General features: G+C 32.3%; 1 protein-coding gene and 1 pseudogene across 1 annotated transcript in view; one reads left to right on the plus strand and one right to left on the minus strand.

The window, feature by feature from the left end:
• Positions 1 to 9,055, plus strand: part of LOC145937246 (multicopper oxidase 3-like) — a 108,929-nt gene that overhangs the window by 63,388 nt on the left and 36,486 nt on the right. Inside the window, exon 5 of the mRNA XM_083040183.1 lies at positions 4,516 to 4,722. Within this exon, the coding sequence (XP_082896309.1) occupies positions 4,516 to 4,722 (207 nt within the window). The remainder of the gene's footprint in view (positions 1 to 4,515; positions 4,723 to 9,055) is intronic.
• On the minus strand, positions 6,211 to 7,431 carry LOC145937393 (uncharacterized; annotated as a pseudogene).

Raw genomic sequence — 9,055 nt, forward strand, 5'->3', positions numbered from 1 at the left:
AAATATTTTCCAAGAGATGCAAATTATGCTGGTCTAAAGGCGAAGGTTCTAATAGAAACTGAAAACTGGATAAAACTCTTCATGACTGAGGAATCTTTCGTTCATTTGCATAATGAAATGGTCGAGAAAATTTATAAATATATTTGATTTGTAATAGGTTATCGGATTAGTTGAATTTTGGACAAGTCTGGGAAGTTTTATTTCTATTTCATGCTTTTCTGCATATGCATTAGCTTTTTCATATAAAATTTCGAATTCAACGTCGGCATTTTTTCGAATTTCGCTAACTCTTTGAGTTATAATTTTTGCATATGAAATCGCCTCGCATAAATCGATTTTACGATTTTGTAAATATTTACAAAGATTACTTGAAAAATTAAAAATTCGATTAACTGTTAGAAGAGTTATTATAAATTCCATGATTTTTATAGATGTTAACAAGCAAAATGCGGTAGAAGATGTCTCAGAACAGTTCCAAGTAGAACTTATTTTTTCCAATGTGATCAATATGTAATCAAAAAGCTCAAAAAAAATGGAGACGGAATCATGCCTTTCTGACCATCTTGTTGCGCACAGTTGTTTCAAATTAAAATATGTAGATTTTCGGTTTAAATCAGCTTTGATTTGCTCTTGTAATAGCGAGTTTCGTTTCGGAGAATTAAAAAAGGAGCACATTTTGCTAATAATTCCCATGCAATGTTTAATTTCTTTCATTTTACAAGAATCAGAAATTGCTAAATTTAGAACATGTACTGTGCAGTGCACATACTTTGCCAAAGGATATTTGTTTAAAATATGCGTTTTAACTCCATTAAAATTTCCACTCATGGAAGCAGCTCTGTCATATCCCTGTCCTCGAATTTTTATTAGATCAAGGCCTAATTCCGTCACAGCTTTTAAAAGGCTATTAGCTAACCCTACTCCCGTTAAGTCGTGAATAGTGTAGAATTGTAAAAAAAGTTCTTCAATATGCATTGTTTGATTGTTAAATATTCGAACGCATAAAGACATTTGTTCTTGCGTCGCTATATCCGTAGTTTCATCCATTAAAACCGAAAAAATATCTTTTATCTTCAAAATCAACTTTTTCAAAATAAGTGAATTGCAGATTTCAATTATTTTATTTTGTGTGACTTTAGAAATGTACAAAATAGTTTTGTTTTGAGTTTGAAATAAGTGACACAATTCCTCATCGTCTCTAATCTTAAATCTTAAAAGTGCTCTAAAATTTCCGTCATTCTGTTCCGGATCTATTTGTGGATCAATTCTACCGTCATCTCGATGACCTCTTAAAGCTAAGCCCTGTCGTCCACAATGTAGAATTGTCTCTATTATCGGTTTGAAATATTTTCGATTTCTTTTTATTTCTTCTTTTCTTTGTTTATTAATTTGAATGGATACTGTTTCTTGTTTTTTTTTTGACAACCAGGAAAGCAGATTTAAAATCAAGCAAGGCTTTCTTATGATACTGTAAATTCTGATGATATTTAAAGTTCTCAAGACTCTTTTTCCAATTGCGAAAAGGCTCTTTCACCAATTGTTTTAGATCTTGGCTTCCTTTTCCAACAGTGTCAGGCCCAAAAATAACACAATACTTGCAAAATGCTGCATCTTTTGCCTTAGAGTAAGAAAGCCATTTAAATTTATGAAGCCATGAGTATTGAAATCTTAAATTACGCAACTGTGGATTTTTTGGAAAAATAAAATCTTTAGGAACATTAGGAACATAAACATTGCTCAAAGCGTCCACCTTTCGAAATATATCCAGTTTTTTCCCAAGAAATACAGCTATATCGTTCTCTTCAGAAAATACCGAAACAGAAGCAGAGATTAAAGTTGATAGAGAGGGGGAAGACAAATAGGAAGCTGAAGTTGATGGAGAGGGAGAAGGCAAACAGGAAGCTGAAGTTGACGGAGAAGGAGAAGGAAAATCAGAAGTTGAAGATAAAGAGGACTCTGAAGCTAAATTTTCATTTTGTTTTGATTTTTTCTTTAAAAAATCGACAATCGTCGTATTTCGTTTCATTTTTTACACGACTTAGCCAATCGGCTGTCTAAAATGTAAATAAAAATGAGTTATATACTTTTTAAGAAGCTTTAATATCACAAACGGATATGCCGGAAAATAAATTTTGTAGCCACAAAAAAATTTTTTTTTTTTGTTTGACTAACAATGAATAATGGATTTTCTACGAAGCCTTTAATGCTATCGGACGTACTACAACTTGCGCCTCTTCGCTTTCCTTTCCGCGATCTTCTTTTCGTTGACGCGCTAGAGTACTAAACTGTATGGTAGGGATGGGAGCTGGGAGGCGTGTACAGAGTCGGAGAAAGCAAGCGCACAGAGTGGGAGAACGGACCCTTGAGAACTTGAGTCACGGGCGTTCGCGTCGATAGGCCTGTTTTTGTTTTTTTGCTTTTTTTTTTACTTACATTTTTTTAACAGATTCAGCAAAACTAATTTCTATTAATTTGCGAGGGGGAAGTTTTAACCTCCCCCCCCCCAGGATCCGCTAATGGTTGCTCTGCAGATTAAACATTTCAGTGACTTCCTCTTCTGAAATTTCTGACTTTTGTGAGCGTTTCATCAATTAATTCGTGGAAACTTGTGCCTTTTTGCATATATTTACTATGTGACCCATTTCGTTTTTAAAGTTTTTGCATTTGTATTTTGTGTACCTGCAATTAGAAAAATTATGATTAATATTATCATAACATTTGGGTTGATTTGCTGGTGAAGAAGTAAATTGTCAATTTGTCCGGATTCTAACGAGGCTAAGAATACGATTAAATCTAAAAAAACTATTTTTTCTGTGTATTCGCAGAAACTTGAATACGAGATAGTCTGGCCTAATGTAATGGCAAGCAAAAAATAGTTATGTAACAATATGATTCACAATCAGTCAAAAAAGTACTACAGTAAAAAGTATAAAAAAATTATAAAACTTTAAATGCTTATAACGCAGCTAATAATTATGATATAGAGTGCTTCAAAAATGAAAATGAACTTTGAAGTCTATATTTTGAGAAAATTTTAATGTTGATTACGTTGGATGATCAGTTTTACAATGACAGACATAGTGAGAACCTGCAGAATTGATTAATAAAAGATCCAGTTTTCTAAGTTGCACGAAGTGAATCAGTTGACTCAAGTTAACTTAATGGGATAAAAAGCGCGTGAAAGTTCAAATTCTTCCTTTCCCTTCAAAATGCGCTTTAGCGGGACTCGATATAATAATTTTTCGCTGAGTTATGTGCTATCAATTTGAAAAAAAATAGATTTTATAATGAAATACATTTTAAATCACAATTTATCATTTCAAAAAATATAAATGACCTTCAAATGATTTTGAAAAGCGTTATTCAGAAAAAAGTCAGTAGTGCCATCTTCTGTCACTCTTCAAATCAAACAATTTCTATCTTAAACATTTTGTTGTACAATCAAAAATAAAAAAGTTTTTGGGGGTGATCGATTAAAATTAGACATCCTGTATACATATTTTTCTGCTTGATTTGTTTAATTACCTAACTAAATATGTCGTTCAGTTACTTGATAATTACCAGATTTGACAAAATATTTAACCAGAGGAGAATTTTAATCCATTTGCAATCGTTCAAGCTAGCTTTTTTAACTCTTCCTGATGATATCTTTTGGGTGATACTGATCGCAGTATACAATATAACAAATACATATGTGCTTAAATGGGTGTTATATAGATATTATTCTCTCCTATTCTTTCTCTATAATTTTTTAAAATACTTTTTTAATGTTTCTTTAATACTTCTTTAATATTTTTTAAATATTTCGTTTCTTCTTATTTAGCAAGACGACAAAACGGTAAGCATTTTGTTTACGAGCAAAACATTTGGACAAATTTGCTTAAAGAAAGTGTTGTATTTAAAATAGTTACTTCAAAAAAATAACTCTGCACTATTCTTATAAAAAATGGCTTTTAATGAATTTGGCTGCAGTGAGCTGCAATGACAGAATGTTAGATTTGAGCCGCTATAACTCAAAAACTTCATTATTATTTTTTGTTGTGGCTATGGAGATTTTTTATCAGAACGATATAAAATACAAAATATCACAAGTACAGCCACGTTGAAAGCCACTTTCCCATAAAAATAATGCGGAATTCTTTGAACATACTTTTTCATATACTGATATATTCAAAAAGTTTAAATAATATTCAGAGATTTGCTGGCCATTTTATTTTACATGCTAACAAAACTAAATGTTATTTAAATAAATATTTTCTTCTTTAATATAGATAAATAAATGCAAATTCTTTCGACTAACTTATTATCCAGGGACCTGAATGCATATGATTATTATGTCTGATTTATGTTAAATATTATATAATATTTAATTTTTATTATGTAGCAATATTCATTAATAATATTAAAATTCTTCATTAATATGTAAAAAATTATAAATATATATAATTTTCTACAAAATAAAAATTAGATTTACAAGTTTCATTTTATATCCTATAATAAATTTTTACTTTTTAGTTTCACCAACTGGATCTCATCTACTCAGCTACGTTGCCAACATTTCATATCAAAATCCACCAGGACCTTTTATTTCACAGAATAATGGATATCAATTTAAGTGTGGAGATCCTTCTGTGCCATTTACATGCACAGAGCCATGTACTTGCGCTCACGTTTATCACATCCCACTTGGAGCACTCGTGGATGTTATGATTTACGATGAAAGTATGTACCTAAAAAAGATATCAAAAATGTAAAAGTAAGATGCTAATATATTTTTATCTTTACTTAAAATAGTTTTTCACAAAAATGAAATCTTTAGACAAAAAAATGAACTTTTTACAAAAATAAACTCATCAACCAAAATAAGTAATTCTTTATAAAAATTGTATTATTTAAAAAAAGAAATATAAATTAAGACCTGAAAAAACTGAAATCGTAAAAATATATATAACTGTTGAGGTATTTAAGAGACACGGCAGTGTCTTGCGCCAAATCCACGCGCAGCAACCGCGAGGCAGCCCGTGTATCTATACGCGAGTCGGACAGTATTGAGAGTATCATAGATTTCATATACGCAATAACGGCTTAAACGATTGAGTTCTTACTACGTTCAATCGATAGATTGAGTACGAATTATATAATAAGTGTCTTTATTTTTGCTCTATGTGCTTTATAAACGGAGATATTATAATATAAAATTTGTTTTTATAAAAGAATTGATTTAAGTTTTGGTCGTCGCCGACCTGCTCAATGCGCATGTGCGAGTAAATGTTCAGTTCGAGCATTCGTTGCAAGCATGAAGTAAGAGAGGAGAGTAAAGCATGCGGCACGCGATGCTATTTTATCTGCTGGATTACTTGCGTGCGCCTGTGCTGGCAATCTTGCTCTTTGCTAGGCTGGAAATTGTGTGCCTGCTGGTCACGCTGCTGACTGATTTGCTGGATTTCGGTGATAGAACAGGTGCTATTTTTCTTGCTATAATCCTGCGCTGTCAATCAAGATGCTGACAGATTGACAGATTGTCAGTCTCAAATTTGGGTTAGGGTTAGGTTGCAAAATACATGTCAAAAAACATTCACAGTGACATATAACCACGATCATATAAACAATGATATTGCATATAACGATAATAGGGTTATCGTCACTTGAAATTTTTTTGGTTTATTGAAATGATCTTCCTAAAACCAGCACGAAAGTAGGCATCGTCTGAAGCCAAGCGAGCAACACGGTCAGCAGCACTGCCAGCACTGCTACCCACACGGTAGCAAGCACGCAAATCCAGTTAGATAAAATAGCATCGTGTGCACGCTTTAGCTACATAGATTGAAGGTGGTTACAAAAAATGTTCCGTGTGTGGCCAGGTTTGCCGAGCAGAATAACTTGGACCATTTCGTCGTCATCTTGAATATTCATATATATATATATATATATATATATATATATATATATATATGTATATATAATGTTACGTGCGCACATGAGATGAAAAGATTAGAAATGAATTGCAGAAAAGTTACAGTAAGATTGTATTTTTTTATTTTGTAAAGTAAACATCTTTAAATATTTCATATAACATAAACAGTTTTATATATTTCATATAACACACATAAACATTTTTTAAATATTTAATATGAAACTGTTTTAAAAACACTTAAGAAATATATATTATATTATTTTAATATAAATTCTAAAATAATAAACAAGTTATTTTTAAGTTATTTTACGCCTTTATGCTTTAGTTTTTATTTGTATCACAGTTTTAATTGCATTTGTTTCTTTAATTTGAGGATTTATATTTGTAATATTGGGAACACTCAACTGAACTAATTTTGAACTTTTTCTTTTATTTTTTCTCTTTCAATATTACTTTTATTCGACTGCTTCACTAAAAAGAACATACGTGTTACTAAATAAAAACGGATAATATTCTTGGAAAAAGGATAATCTCTCCCTAAATTCATAATTATGTTTTTCACAACCGATGAGAGAGAGAGAAAGAGAGAGAGAGAGAGAGAGAGAGAGAGAGAGAGAGAGAGAGAGAGAGAGAGAGGTACAGGATTTTTTTCTTCGTCAATCAATTCCATTATTTCAAATAATGTGTTATCATTAACTTTTCCACATTTTGTTGCCCCTATTGCTCCTTTTTCTAGACTTGATAGTAAATTAAATAAAGCCACTGAAGGATTTATTAAATATCCTTTTGTTTTTATTTCAATTAATTTATGTCTTTCTGGTATTGCATCATTTGGTTGTAAAATTAATGTTTTCAAACATTCTTCGCAATTAACATTTTGACTATTATTTATATTCTTAAAGAATCTGTTTCCTTTCCTTGCCACATATCCAGCAATGTATATGAGAATGTAATCTGAAGTAGTACATATGGACGAATCATGATCATACACACATTAAGAATTGATGGGGCATATGTCAACATTTCAGTATTTTTTTCTCTGTCCAGAATAATATTTATCTGACCTATCAATTGTTCTTCTCTTTCTTTTATATCTTTTATATCTTTAATATTTATAAGAACGTCCATTAATTCCCCAGTAGATACATTACAACCTATTGGGTTTTTTTTCTAAAGAGTATATTGAGATCAATCTGTACATTTGTATGAATAACTGAGAATCAGGATCGTTAGAACCACAACAATTTTGTATTATCTCAAAAAATTCTATAAAAATAATTATAAATTATTATATATTATATATTACGAATTTTATTAACATTTTGAAGAAACATTTTTAAAAAATAGATATACCTCCAAATTGTTTTATTTTAATCTATATGTCATTAAGTATTCAAATCTACACTTATGAATCAAAAGAACAAATCTCAAGAGTAGCTTTCAGAGAAATTTTTAAACCGTAACAAGTTTGCTCAGTTATAAAATTATAATTCATTTTTTCAGCTTCTTATTCCCATTGAACTAAAAAATTTTAAAAGTCTTCGATATCCTGCTGTTACGTCCAGACTCAAGGAAGGAAGAGTCGAAAGGAAGGACGTAACTAAATTTATTTTCGAACGACGGCAGACTATCCGTCTGTTCGACCCGAACGACCGGAAGGGTCGCTCTTACTCTATTTAAAGGGCCGTTCGCTCGGTGGTCCCTTTTCGGCAAGAGAATTTAATCTCTTTTACGCAGGATGGGACCTTGTGCGATCTTGGTTTACGGGAATGAGTGGGAACGGGCTTGTTAATAAATGAAAATTATTTGTGTTGAAATTTATAAATTTATTCTTAATATAGAGACGAAAGAGATTATATACATAGTAATATAATCGACGGACTTAGTTGCTAATGAAAGTGTGAGTGTATGGGTCGCGGGTGATACATTAGTACGGAGGGCGTCAATCGAGACAGAAAGGGGAAAGAGTTATTGTTTAAATTTTAGGGTCCCGATTGGTAATACAATTATTTTTATCTAACATGGATATCTATGTATACATCGAAAATTTATTAGATATGCTAGTGTGCTCCTGAGTCCATCTTTCTAGTGTCTCGCGAGTTAGATGGAGGTCATCGCGCAGTGCCGCAGTAGCCCGAGCCAATTCTCGTCTCAACCGACGGTTTCGACGGTTTCGCGCTGATTTAGCTGCCGCTCGCGAGGGTCGTTTGCGGAGTTCGTTCACTATGGGAACGAACGAAATAAGGAATAATTGATAAGGGGGATTTATCAAGAATATTTCTCGGAAATTCTTAGATCAAGGGATAATGAAAAACATTTTTATATAAATGTTTCCTCATTTATTTCTCTGTTCTTTAAATTAAATAAAGTTGTAAAGAAGAGAGGTGGGAAAAGAACTCACGGATTACTTTACTAAAGCAAAGAATCCTGAGTGATTTTGGGAAAGGGGAGAAATCACGGATTACTTCGCTAACACAAAGAATCCTGAGTGATTTTGGGAAAAGGGGAGAAAGAGGAGAGTTAATGGGATTCTAAGATAATTTTCAGAGAAGTAAATGATTGCTCTTCAAATTAGATAATTGAAAGATCCGAGAGTTATTCCTTTTAAAATAAAGAAAATAAAAAAAAATAAAATAAAATAAAATTAGGAATTTAAGAGGGTCACTTACTACTTATTGAGTGCGTAGGTAGGTGTTAACTATTCTGATTATCCCAGATGTGAATCTGGCTAAGGACTCCTCCGTGAGGATGGTGTTCCACTCACGGTTGTTCACTCGCGAAAATTGTCGTAATCGGTGAGCACTGAGCACACGATGATCTCACAAGTGTCACTGCGAATGCTCACGAGTTCGAGATTCGAACAATTTACGGACTCGAAGGATGGTGGTATAACTTTTCGCGAATGATCCGCGTGCGTAGGTTTGAGAAAAAGATTGAGATTCTCTGAGAGATGTCGCGGGTATATATACCTTCTTGCTCCTCCTTCCCGTTAGTTTGTTAATATTTCCTGACGAATAGGGAATTTTTCAATAACGCCCTTTCAGTCCCGGAGGCGTCTCTTGACTTTAAAAGTTTACTGGGATTGGTCAGGGCTTTTGTTTAGGACCCTAGGTTTTGACCAATGGAGAATTTGTTGAGGTT

The sequence above is a fragment of the Prenolepis imparis genome, unplaced genomic scaffold (genome assembly GCF_030444845.1).
Source record: "Prenolepis imparis isolate NDT839.2.m4 unplaced genomic scaffold, iyPreImpa1.0 SCAF_6, whole genome shotgun sequence".
Taxonomy (NCBI): domain Eukaryota; kingdom Metazoa; phylum Arthropoda; class Insecta; order Hymenoptera; family Formicidae; genus Prenolepis; species Prenolepis imparis.